The sequence below is a fragment of the Xiphophorus hellerii genome, chromosome 10 (assembly GCF_003331165.1).
Source record: "Xiphophorus hellerii strain 12219 chromosome 10, Xiphophorus_hellerii-4.1, whole genome shotgun sequence".
In the NCBI taxonomy this organism is placed as follows: domain Eukaryota; kingdom Metazoa; phylum Chordata; class Actinopteri; order Cyprinodontiformes; family Poeciliidae; genus Xiphophorus; species Xiphophorus hellerii.
In genome coordinates this window covers 15,292,173-15,305,991 of record NC_045681.1, presented here as the reverse complement: position 1 = coordinate 15,305,991, position 13,819 = coordinate 15,292,173, and the positions used below count along the sequence as shown (strand labels likewise).

The 13,819-nt window shown below is 38.4% G+C and overlaps 1 protein-coding gene across 2 annotated transcripts in view; it reads left to right on the top strand.

Annotated features, from left to right (window-relative positions):
• The window catches only part of skap1 (src kinase associated phosphoprotein 1), a 42,767-nt gene that overhangs the window by 18,262 nt on the left and 10,686 nt on the right, over positions 1-13,819 (top strand). The window contains exons 5-11 of one of the 2 annotated variants that reach the window (XM_032574474.1): positions 3,962-4,042; positions 4,122-4,205; positions 4,288-4,412; positions 5,250-5,313; positions 7,252-7,440; positions 11,817-11,864; positions 11,977-12,086. In XM_032574474.1, coding sequence (XP_032430365.1) covers positions 3,962-4,042; positions 4,122-4,205; positions 4,288-4,412; positions 5,250-5,313; positions 7,252-7,440; positions 11,817-11,864; positions 11,977-12,086 — 701 coding nt within the window. Of the gene's footprint in view, positions 1-3,958; positions 4,043-4,121; positions 4,206-4,287; positions 4,413-5,249; positions 5,314-7,251; positions 7,441-11,816; positions 11,865-11,976; positions 12,087-13,819 lie in introns of both variants that reach the window. The other variant, XM_032574473.1, reaches the window with a different exon arrangement.

Genomic DNA, 13,819 nt, shown 5'->3' with positions numbered 1-13,819 from the left:
GTAGCGGCTCCTCACCTTGATTTACGAAACGCGGCAAGTCCCGACGTCTCATCTATCTGCTTCTCTATGTTGGTAATTGCACTCAGCTAAATAGGTTATGCTGAAATATCAATAAATTGCCATCAAATTAATGTCAATACCAAAGCTGTGGATGGCGCTAATTAAAACGCAAAAGGACTGAAAATGAAGCCGTGGCATTGCTCTGAATAATTGATAACCCAATTTATGATTTTTATGAAAGAGTGCCGTCTGTCTGCAGTTCTGATGAGGCCTTAATTAGATGCATTAATGTGTCTCTCTGTGGCTGTACTCAAACTCCAAACTCAAACACCATGATAGTTTTTGGGGGTGTTTAATGCTCTAAATTGCACATTTTCGAATAACAGTGGCTCTAAATGCCCACTTAAGTTTGCGTTTGCTCCAATGGAGGTGCTGGTGGGGGGATTCTTACGGTTCCACTCAGGTTGTTTTTCTCTTCCGGGTGGGATCAAGCACTAACCAGCGGGATGTTTTTATCTCATGCTGCTACCGTGTGGAGGAATGGAGAACTAATGTGTGTGTTTGCGCATGTTCGCTTCAAGTTTCACACAAAGGAGAATCCAGTGAGGTCGGGTCACCTGGCGATAAAGCGCTAAGCACGCATGAATGTGTAATGTTTATTGACTCTGGCAGATCGGAGTGATCCTGTGTTGATTTTTTTTTTGTAGCTCCTCATCTATTACCTGAGCTCGACCTTTGAGATAAATGAAGAGCGAGGGAAGCAGACGGATGAGGGGATTAGAGGAGAGTCGCAACGGGGAAGTAAGGCCGAAGGGGGAAGGAAAGAAAAAAGACAGACCGCCGGCGGATAAATGAGGTGGAGGAGCGTAATGATCGCTGTTTGTTATGATGTACAGAATCAAGTTCTCTTTGACAAAACAGTCCTTAGCACCTCTGTATTTATAGTGTCAGCGGTCAGTCCATCCGCAGAGGCGGGCGGATGATGTGTAGGAGTGTTAGTGCCGTGAGCGCTGTTCTGGAATGACCCGCTCATCCATCAGGACCACAAACCTGAGCAGTGCTGGAGTGTTGGATCTCAGCTTGCTGTCATATTTAAAGTTATTGCAGATGAAAAACTACATTGAGGATTGGGATGCAGATAAGGGGGAAAAAATTCTGCACCGTTTTGCTTTTGTGTTTGATTTTTTTTATGAATGAGACCAATTGGGGAGTTGCTGTGAGTCTGAAGTTGGGGGGATGCTCTTTGTTTAAACCAGATCAGCCGGTTGTGGGATGACATGTTTGGTTTTTCACAGCAGTTAAGCAGACCTTTTCTGAGCGGGGAGGGGGACGCCGGCATTCCCCTTGTCATCCCTGGCCTGAATAGAGGTGTCATGCTGACTTATGTAAATGGGGTTTAAAATGTGCCTCTGTTTCAAGACTTAAAAAGGCACCTCTTGCTGTTCCCGTGTGTTTCCCTCCATGTTGACTAATATATTCAGAGGAAACTCAGCTTTGATGGCTCACAGAAAATCATGGAAGATGGCTTTTATGCTCCCCTGGAGTCAAGTTCCTCTCGACGGCCAGAAAATGGACCAAACATTAAGATAAGGGATCATCCAGTTACTGGTATCAAGATGGAACAAGTTACCGTTTCAACTACAAGGACTAAAGGACTTTAAAGTCTTTTAGAAGTGATATCAGAAAAAAAGTGCTGAAGAGACCGGAGTTTTCTATGGCTGTTTGAAGCAGAGTAGCAAAATGCTGCTCATCTGTTACATTTTCAACTTATTATTGGTAATCTGTATTTTTGCTTCAATCTGTGTAGAAAAATTTAAATCACTGTGAATGTATGTAAGAATCAATATATCTGTGTTATTTTAGAAGTGGTAGGAATGGTTGTTGATCTAATAAAATAAATAAATAGCATCTATATCATGTTATACATTTTGTTTTACATTTTTAAAAATAATTTCATACATTACTAATTTAGTTTTAATCATTATGTAATAGATAATTCATTCCAGCACATTCCTAATTTACAACTTTATCATTATACCATCAACAAAATATGCAAATTGCAGTAGAGGCCCCCGTAATCATGGGGATTAGGACCTCAACTTCCTGCTAAATCCACAAATACTTAAGACCTCCTTTTAAAAACATTTATAAGTGCCTGTTTTATGTGTGCAAACACCAAATATACTCTAATATTTATGAATACGCACAACAAAAGCCGTCTTAGCACTGCAGCAGAATCCAATATCTTACTAATCTCTGCTTCTGGGGGTACAGCCAATCAGCAGCAGGGAAAATGAATGGTGCTCTCGGATTGGCTGCTTTACGACTGCCAGACAGCAGCATGTCCAGTAGTACTGCACCCATGTGTTTCAGCTTCCCAAGCTGTATTTTCTTTTGAATATTTGAGATATGCTCTCCAAAACAAATCAGGGAATGGAAGGCAAATAATTTAAATTACGTTCCACAGAAAAATCCACAAAGAGTTGGGCATCTGGTGTATTTTTAAAATATGGACAGTATTGTGAAATATTGTGAAATTTTGGTAGTTTTCTGTAAATGCTTACGATTTCATACATGTCACACATCACTGTACATTTTATATTTTTGTTTTCATTTAAAGAGACTGCGTTAGTCTCTTCAGCTTCCTGTCTGCCTGTTTAGATGGCACTCATCTCGACTGGTGACCAACAATCATTTGGAAGAATTCTGAGCAGCAATTAAGAAAGAAAAGAATGTCAAGAAAATATTTTACAAGCTGAATTCTGAACAAGTCATATCAAAACAGAGAGCTAACATTACGCTGCCGATTCTGCAAATTTCCCCCTCAACAAAGATCCACAGCAGAGCCGAGATACGTTCTCTGCTGTGGGTATATTGTAGCTGTAAATTTTAGAAAATAAAATGAAACTGTTTGATATATCTAAAATGTGGAGCATGATATCAAATCTCTAAAACGTAGCATGAAGGTGATCCTGGGAAAACAAAGCCTCTGTTTTTGTCAAAAAACAAACAAAAAAACACCATCCTTATATAATTATCAACTTCAGAAATTTGTATTAAACTGTGCCTAACCCTCTTAGTATAGCATAATAAATGCATCCCACTGTGTTAAGTAACCAGAAGCAATGGATTTCCTTATTAAGCCCAAAAATGTGGTTATTGCTTTGTTGAAATGTTGACATTTGATTCATTAAAGTCATTAAGATAAAACCTATTTCTTTACATTTAGTTGTGAACAAATCTTGTGGGAAAAAAACCCGATAAACTGAATTTGGAAAAAGGGAAAACAGGTTAATTGGATCTAAATGATGCATGATGCATGACACATACTGTTACATGTGTTTAAAGAATTCAGAACCTCATAAAAGTGTTTAATCAAGACAAACTTTACAGAAAAGTGCGTTGAAAGTGTAATCTTTTAGGGGTTTTTGCACTTGTTGAAATAATTCCCACTGTTTTTCTCTAGTAAATCTCAAACATTCTACCTAAGGGCCCACAAAATTTTGCAGTGCTGTATTCATTACTAACATATTACACTAATTAACTTTGGACCTTTGAAGCTTCGCTACTGTCCTATCATGTTTGCAGAGCGAGGAGTTGTTGGATCCCCACAGGAAGGTTGTTCTCATTAAATTGTTATGTGAGCAGATGAATGGACTGCAGTGCTCAGTAGCACTGTAAATGTATTGATCCTAGTTTCCTGAAGCCTTGCGGGGGATGTATTTGATCCTCACGGTTGGGGAATTTAGAAACTGATGAGCGTACATGCGTTTCCTAAGGAGTAAAAGAGGTTTAAGTGCAGCTTATTTGGTGTCAGAAATGGCGTTTATTGATGATCAAATTAGTTGACTGAAAGTTGTAATGTAAAACAATTAAAATTTTTCTGATTTGATAAAATATACTAGGACTTAATTTGACCATTTTCTAGTTTTTTAGGTTATTATTTTGCTTTTCCTAGCAGATTTAGGTGACATCCCCCCAGTTGGAGCCCAGGAACTTACCAACAACTTGAAACAGGGCTTCCTGGAGAAGAAACGAAAAGGTATAACAGAACCTCACCCATATCCTGCAAGTTATATTCTAATTACTCACATTGGCTTATGAATGCCTTCTTTCTCCAGATCACAGCTTCTTCGGCTCAGAGTGGCAGAAGAGATGGTGTGTCCTGAACCACTCCGTGTTTTACTACTTTGGGAGTGAGAAAGGTTTGCTGGTAGCTGTGGGAAACATTAGAGCTGCACAAAGTGAATCAGATAACAGCCTACCATGTGTTCCGCCTCCCGACAGATAAACAGCAGAAAGGCTCATTTTATATCAGTGACTATAGCGTGCAGCTGTCGAGCAGCCTGAGAAAAGACTCCAAAAAAACCGCCTGCTTCGAGTTCACGGCTCCTGGTCGACGGGCCTTCCAGGTTGGTTCATATTATTCACCGTAGAGCTGTCTCGTTTTCAGTGATAACAGTTATTCATGTCATTGCAGCTCCTGCAGATAATTATACTCACATCTGCAGAATCATTATATGAAAACAGCTGGAGGAAGCTAATAAGAATGTCATATATTTTTTACATTATTTATCACCATGAGACAGAGGTGGCAGATGAAGTTTCTGCCCGAGTATTGATGTTGTTTCCTTTTTTTCTGCAGAAGAGCTTTTGTTGTCTGCTATTTGTTTAGAAAGTCTGAAAAGACCTCAAATATCAATAAAAGTATGACATAATATTTGCATTTTTATCTGTCATTGGATGATATTTTTATGATGGGTAGCTGTCGATAAAAATGCTTGACTTGTAAAATCCATACAATTTTGACTTCATTTCAAATATATAAATACTTCCAAATGTTGCTCTATACATCTATTCTTTGCAAATAGTAGCTTTTTTATTTTTATTTAGAAAACATTTCAATTAAAAAAAATGTCCATTTATTATTTTAAAAAGTATTACATCTTTTGTCCCTAAGAATTAATTATTTAACAGAGATTTTTGAGAGAAAATAAGCACTTTTGAAATGTTTTTTTTCCTTCAAATTTAACTTTCATTTCACTTGTGCTTATTATTACTCAATTTTTTTTAACATTTTACAAAATTCCTAAGCACTTTAGTATCAATAAATTGTGTCTAAATCTTTTTGTCAAACATTTGGTCAAAATGTCATGTTAATGTAATAATTAGATAGAAACACATCCAGATGATAACTGCAGAGTTTAGATATGATTTTAAAGGCTGTATTATTTCCCCTCTCTTTGCAGTTCACTGCCAGCAGCCCTCAAGATGCCCGAGAGTGGGTGGACCAAATAAATTTTGTTCTGAAGGGTAAGACATCATCTCTTTGTGTTTCTTTCCTGTAGCTTTGTTGTGTGACGTCTCGTCTCCGTTTTTTTATTTATTAATTTTTTCTACAACTTTTTACAGGTCGAAAAGCCTCACAACATAAGAAAAATGCAATAATAATAATAACAACAATGGAATAAAATTTATTTTAGCTGACGTTTTAAAAGGTTGATAAGAAAATACATTTGAAGAAGTATAAATCTAACATTTTTTTCCCCCTCCATCTGAGTTGGTTATTGTGTTTCCTCGGTGCAAAAAGGTCAGAAGTGCGTGGGAGCTCTTTATCATCTCTTTCTGGAAAACAGCCGATCTGTCACTAACTACACAACCAGACACATAAGTCCTGAATCCTCTCATTCCACTTGTCAACCCACAAGGTGATGTGCATCCTTGTGTCCATCTAGTTCTCCTCCACTCCGTTCAACTACGCCTCCCACTACCCTCCTACCGAATTCCAGCTTACAGGAAATTGATTGGTAGATGTTCTGGTTATCCTCCAGTGACATTGATTTCTGCTTGGTTGCTGCTGGATGGCGGCGGACCTGATACCCTGTGTTGCAGCGGCCAGTCGCTTGCAATGAGACAGCTCCTCCATCTGAGCGAGCCCTCGCGTCTCCGGCTCTCTAAAATGGGCTCGGGCTGGCCTTCTGCGTGCGGGAAGTAACAGACACTCTGCAGTTTGTCTTACGTCCTCCAAGCATAGTTCTGCTTCACAGTCTAGTCCGGTGCAATGTATAAAGACAGTTGTTTATGGTTAAAACAAATGTAAAAACACACCAGCAGGCCGTGATTGTGAAAATATACTTGGATTTTTATGTTTTTATAATTGGAAACCTTTAAAGTGAAGCAGCAAAGATTGCTAATGAGGGCAAAAGCGACCATTGTGAATTTTCTGGTTCTTTTCTTGAGCTCCCTGCAAAATGTACAAAAACTGCTTTTAAAGAGTCATACATGAGGGTTCTTTCTGTCATTTTTAAAAAACTAAATATATTTAATAAATCCCAGAATTTCTGAAAACTACCAAACATTCAATAGTTTTAAATATTTAACCCCTTAAATGCCAATTTAGTTGCTTCAAACTTTCTAACTGTCATTTTAACACACTTTATATATAATCAAATATAGCACAAAATGTTTCACGGATGTTAAAATGACTAGAGACGCACATTTAATTGATTAAGCTATGTACATAGACAAAACATTTAATAATGATACTGATAGGTGATAGGTGAAGAAGTAAAAGAGAGAAATGTGATAAATAAATGAATAAAATTAAACTTATAAAAAAACAGAATTTACAGCAACTTAAAAGACAGTTAAAATTAAAATATGTAACATAACATATTATAGTGACAATGAAATGATAAATAACATGATCAAAAACATTATTCAGAATATTTATCACTTCAATAGTGCTAAAATAATAAGACAGACTGTAAATAGCTACTATAAAAGTTGCTTAAAGCTGAAATTGAAATAAAATTAACTGAGAAAATAACTGGCTATAAACATCACTTAAAAGCCAGACTGCATCTTCAGAAACATCCAAACTCTCAGCGTCTCTCAGGCTTTCAGCTCAGAACTGCAAACCACAACAGACTCCTCACTAAATATTTTGGTTCTCACTTTAAGTACCAAAAGAAGACCTGAGGAGTCTGTAGAACAAAACCAAATCTGATAAATATGTTTGGCTTAGACTATTATGAGTTAAAATTGATTTTATGAATAGGAAGTCAACGTAGGAAATTTTCCATCGCTGTGATGAAAACTCACTATATTAAGAGGGCATGTACTTATGTTTCGGCCGATTGTACCCATCCATTTTTTTTATTGCAAAACATTTTTTTAGCAACAGCAGGAAAAGTTCTCTTTATCAAATGAAATCTTCTGGGTTTTACAATGTTTCTCCTTTCCTCATAGATCTCAGCTCCAATGTCATCCCCGTTGACGACGATGAGTATGAGGACGAGTACGATGACATCGAGGGCCTGGCCAGTCCCCCGCTGCCGCCATCAGTGGCCCAGGTTTCGCAGGTCAGCAAGCAAATAAGAAGACAAGAGAAGCATGAACCTGATGAGGATGAAGACGACATCTATGAGGAACTGCCAGGTATGCCACCGCCTAACGTAAATGAATTCTAACATCATGTGACCTTCAGATCAGTTTAAGAACAGTGCATCGAGGGCTTTATAGAATGGGTTTCCATGGGCGACCAGAGCAGGTGCCAGAGCAACACAAGGTATTGGATGCTGTGGTGTTAAGCACCTGCTACTTTACTCTAGAGCAGTGAATATGTGTTTTCTGGCGTGGCACATCTAGTTTTTTTCAGCTGTGAGAAGAATTATTCTTATACTGGATTTTGCTGTGGGACTGTTTTTCAAGAGTTTTGTCCGTTTAAATGAAAGGAAGAGTTTAAAGTTTCAACAAACGAGGACATTTTGGATAAACATGAGCCATGGATAAGCCAGTTTGATGTGGAAGAGCTTGACTGGTTTACACACAGTCCTGACTCTAACCTGAAAGAACACCTTCCGGTAAATTAAAGCACAGATCGGATACCATTCCTTTTTGTCCAACATCAGTGTCTGACCTCACAAATGTGCTGTTCAAAGAATGGTCAGAAATTCCTATATGCATCCCAGAAGATTTAAAGCTGTTGGAGTTGCGTCACATTAAAGTTGTGGACTAAGAATGGGATGTCAATCAAAGTTAATTTGTGTACGAGACAAATACTTTTGACTATATTAGGCAGAAATCAGATCCAGGATTGTAACTGTGGGACTTGCTATTAGCTGTAGCGCTGGTTATTTTGTTGAGTACAAATGTTCGCCGTAGTTTTCACCAACATTGAACGTTTTTTCCCCCCAGTTTTGTACTGAAAGAAAAGCAATTGGTATTTTAGTTTATGTATTGAAGCAAGAAGAAAATACTGCAGAGAGGAAATGCAATTGTATCTTATTTTAGTTGTATAGCAAGGTGGGAAGAGTTGAAAGATTCACCAAAGAGACTCAGTCTTCTGGAGTAGCTGGTGTGAATTATGGTACAGTTAATATCCGGCACGTGGTGGTTATCCACCCCCATGATCTGCAGCTAGAAAATATTAACACTGGAAAAAAAAAAAACGTCAGATGGGTCACATTCAAAGAAATATGAATTTCAAATTTCATTTACTAAAGGCAAAATATCCAGATGCATAAATTACGACTACATCCAGTTTGCATGTTAGTGAGATGGCCATTACTAAAACTAATTTAAATTGTTTTGTCAGAGTAAACACTGTAGTAGTGATAAAAATATTAGCAGAATAAATGTGCTGCATTTCCAGTTTGAAAAGTAGAAATACCTCTTATTTACCGTGAAATGAGGCCTTTAAAAGTGATACTAAAACTGCAATAAACATGTAACACAGTTCATTGTTACAACTTTACTCTTTTTAACTGCAGCAGCCATATTAGCTTGTGTGGTTGTGTTGCTCAAAGACCTCTGACCTCATATTTCAGGAGCCTAATTTCTGAGAATGTTTAGGATAAAATAGTAAATTTTCACTTCAACGTAGAAATTTCTTATTATAATTATTCAGTTGTTAAAAAGGAAATGCACCTCTGGCTCTCTGCTTTTACTCAATTTTTGTCACGTTCAGCTTAAAATCCCAAGTAGGTTTCAAACTAAACATAATTAGTGCGTTACCTTTCGATTAAGTGTTCATTTCTGAACTATTACCACACATTCTTCAGTTATATTAAAAAGCTATTGTTCAGTGTGCGATTTGTAATTGCCTATTTAATAGTGTGCATTATAAGATTGCCTAATAGTTGAAACAGCAGTCCGTGGCTGTTGAATTTATGATCATCAGTGATATGAGAACAGCAAATGTTGAGACATTTTTATACCCAAAAGCAATCAATTAGATCTGGTTTAGACCTGCATCACAGTTAATGCTGCTGTTGCTTATTTATGTTCCATTTAATTGGAAATTGACCAACATCCATTTTTTAGAAAGCAGTGAGGTGCCTCAGGTATCTTCTTATTGCCACCTGAACTGATCTCTCATTTAAAAATCAACTCTAATAAGCTCGACCGTGCTGCTGCAGGGCTGCTCAGGACAGCAGAAGATGTGAAATCCTCTTCCTCCTTATCTCGTAGTAGTTTGGAAATGCTCTGTCACAGAATGTCCAATTAGCTAATGTTGCCTGGCAACAAATAGCCTCCAGTTCAATCCACTAAGCAGAGGTTTTGGGGGCTAAAATTGCCTAGCAACAGCAGTTTAGCAGAAAGGAAGGAAAACGCGGCGTCTCAGAGGCCTTAAAATAGTCCTCAATGCCTCATAGTTCACAGATTTCGAGTGACAAGAGCCCGGAAAAAGCCTGTGTTCGGCTTCGTTCTGAGACCGGGCTACAAGATCCCAAGAAGGACAAAAGAGGCGATCTGATCTTCTCAGCGTCGTCGTCCATCACTGTTCCTATTAAATAAGATACATCAAGATTCTGTTTCACTCAGTGAGTACATTACCTTTGCCAAAATCGCTGGTGAAAGGGAAATCGGTCTTCAAACTGTCACGCCGCCGTTCAAAGCCATCTGGGAAGAGGTAGAGACCCTGACCACAGATGGCGTATCGAATGACGAGCTCTTTCGTTCACTTTCTCACCCCCAAAGCTTATCAATCACTCTGCTCCACTCTGTGCTCACCAACAGCTTTTACACAGTGATTACAAACCGGTAAATTATTAAAATCTCCACTAATCAGGGCTGCAGATGAGCAGAGCTGATGGTAATAGATATATTCCTTTGCTAAATCAAAAGACAACAGCACCAGTGCATAAATTTACAAAGCAAGTGTCGTCATTCGTGTTCTTTCCTGAAAACTTGTTGAAATTAAATATTGAGAATTCTGCAAAATTGTATGCTTTAGGCAGATTGCAGGCTTCAAGTTCTGATGACTGATTTTATTGACTGGAAAATTAAATCACTTTAATGTGGAAAGCATCAGGCCGTAGCAGCGGCTGCTCCGTCATGTGATGCCCCTCTTTCTGCCACTTGAGGACCGCTGAACAAATGTTTAGAAGCAAAGCAAACCAAATTAAAATGACTCCTCAGGGTGGAAAAAGAAGATGGTGACTTTCTGCATCCAGAGACACAAAATGAACTCGCATCCAGAAATATTTGCGTGTGTGTGCGGGCGTGGGCGTGTGTGTGTGTGTGTTTGATCTCTGCTTCTCTTCCTGGAACGGAGAGCTGCTGGTCGTGCTGGAAGGTGGATAGTGTTGCTGCGTTGTGGCATCGCTGTCAGCCCTCTTCTGTGCACGATGGATGTGGGAGTCGGGGGGAGGCGGATCACTGTGTCACAGAGCAGACCAGCGGGTGCCACGCCCCGCAGGCACAGAAACCTCCGCCTCTGCGTGACTTCAAGACCACTTCTGCTTCTTTTGCGTTTCTGTGCAGTTCTGGTCCTAGGCGAGGGAGAAGATCCATTATAGATTTGCTAAGAATTTCATTTTACCAGCATTTTTTCCTTCTGTGATTTTTAATTGTCTTCGTCAGAATGATCAATAATATGTATAATCATAATTATTATTGCAGAATAATATACGCAGTTATGCTATTTATGTTTCCAGCTTTTGGTTTTGTTATTTTAGAGTTTTCCATCCCTCACTCTTGTTGTGATCCTTTCTAAAAGATGCACAAGACAAATATTTTCTTATTTTTGCCCTAGTAGTATAGAAGACGATCAGAGTCCTATATATATATATATATATATATATTATAATATATTATAATATATAATGTTATTATATATATATATATAAAGTGAAGCTAGTAGATTCTTTATTCAATTATTACACCGCCTTTAGAGTCTAATACTCAATTTAGTGGCATAAAAATGATTAGGGACAATCAAATAATAAATAAAACAGAATACAGACGAATGCACTGATCAGACATTTCCTGGCTGAAAAAGGATTTTTTCCCCTGAGGTTTGACTCTTCTCTTGCAGCAGGAACATTGATAGAGAGAGACGTTTTGAGGCTATGACATATTATTCCCAAAAACACGTCATAGCATATTTCCTTACCTTCATTGGATTTATTACTAAACTCTAAGGTGCACCTGCAGTTGATCCAGTTTTTTAAAGTCTGAAAATCATGGGTGATTTTCTGTTTTGATGTAATAAATGGTCAAAATAATTCTGATGTTTCATCATTTGACCTGCAGATTAGCGATCAGAGCCGATCAGAGGAAAATGGGCCGATTCCAATCTCTGATCTGATTTATTGGTACATTTATCTAAATGAAGTAAAATCAATTTTAGATGTAATTTATTGATAAATGTTCCTGTTTGGTCTATTAAAAACTATGCAAGTATATTTTTCTATAAATTTGGGAATAAGCCAATGAAATTTACCCTAAAGTGTTGTTTCTTCTTTGTTTATGTAAATTATTTACTATTAGAAATGTCATACAGTAATCACTGTATTTTGTTTCTTTAGAAGAAGATCTTCAAGAACAATTGGAAGAGACTGCTGAGAACCAGTCAGGTGAGAATAAAATTTTTAAGGTTTCCAAATCAATAACAGAAAGCAGCCATTTCCCAGAGGTTAAAGCTTTTTGCCTCATTTGAGTGAATTTGTGCGCTGTGTTTCCTTCCAGCCTTGTCATCAGAATATGCTAACTACTACCAGGGTTTGTGGGACTGCCAGGCCGACGAGACGGATGAGCTGGACTTTAAGAGAGGGGATCTCATCTATGTTATTAGCAAGGTGGGTGGAAGAGGTTGCTTCGGATTTCTGGACTTTCTTCTAATTTGTTGTTGTGAGCTTGATGGCAGCCGCTCTTTATTTCTAATGAAAGAAAATTCCCAGAGTGCTCTCTCTGACTTGTTGATCAGCCGTCCCAAATGAGATGCTGATAAAACCCCCCCCAAAAAAACAGTGTAATTATTTAAGGGTTAACCAACATCAGCTCTGGTGATCGCCTCGCGAACATGCTGATATCCCCAACATCTAAATTCCCTCCGTTAGCGAGAGCTCGCATCTCGCCGCAGCACAGAAGCGGCGACAGCTGCATTGTCTATTCCCGGGCCGCCGGGGTGAAGTGCCATTCGGATGCTGCGTAATGGTGCTGTTGTTCATTAAGGAGCCTCTATCGCAGGGGTTAATTGAGCAGGCAGCCATGCGAGGCTCTTCCTTTCTGTTTGATGTAAACTGCAGGTGAAAGCCATCCTGCATCTCAGCTCTTTTCTCCCAATCTGTTTCCTCGTGTTTTATGGCCGTCGTGCAGCTACATGCAGAGTATCTACCAGTGAAAAGACATCCTACTGGAAATCAATGGCTTGTAATTTGGGCACTTCTCCTCCTCTGCGGAGTGGGACTTGTTCCCAGACTGTTGCGATTGGTCGATTTCAAATTGAATCATCATGCTCTTTGTTTAGGCTAAATTATATGAGGAGGGGAGGCAAGATGAAGGAAGAGGCTTATTTGTTTATAATTATGTAATTGTTATTTTTGCTGAATTTTAATCATTTACAGTAGAATAAAAGAGGAAAATATTTAATATTTGTTCCTGATAAAGACACATAAAGCTTTGTGTCTTTATCACAAAGCTTCTCCTGTAAAGCTCCCTTTACAGGAGAGAGAAGTAAATATCCCCCTCAAACATTTTCATATTTTGTCAAATAGAGTTTTGGAGTGGAAAGGGAAAATGATATATTGCTTACCACATTTTGGAGTGTGGTGATCCCACCCTCTAAACTTTTAACACACCGGTGCATCAAATTACGTTCAGAAATCACTAAATTAGTAAACAGATTCAAGCTGCAAATCATAGCCTTTAAAGATTGGTGTGTGTTTGCATTCATCCTCCTGACTCATCATTTTGCAGAACAGCTTTTCTCTGCAGTCACAGCTGCAGGTCTTTGGTCTCTGCCAGCTGTGCACGTGTACAGACTGAAATTTGTCCCATTCTTCTTTGTAAAGCAGATCAATCTCTGCCAGACGGGAGGGAGAGCATCTTTGTAATTGTTGAGCCTTGTCACAGATTTTTGTTTGTATTTAGGTTTGGACTTAGACCACTGTCTCTCTCTGGCTGCATGTTTACGCTCTTTGTCCTGCTAGAAGGTGAAGATTGTACTATATTTACCTCCTGCTGAAGAAAAATATCCCTAGAGGATGTTCTGCCACCAGCATGTTACACCATTCGCATCATGTGTTCAGGATGGTAGTGTTCCTCCACACACAGAGCTTCAGAGCACCTTCCTCAAGGTTTACTGAGTTTCCTACATGGTTTCAACAAACGGCAAATAAGACTTTCATATGGCTGTCAAAGAAAAGGGGACAGAATACAAGTTCACACCACACTTTTCAGACTTTTATTTGTAAAAAAAAAAAAAGATATTTTTTTTTTCTTCACAGTTTGTGTTGCTCTAAACCAGGAGAGTCAAACTCATTTTCATTTTGGAGCTCATTAAGATCATAAATGTTTTGATAAAACTACT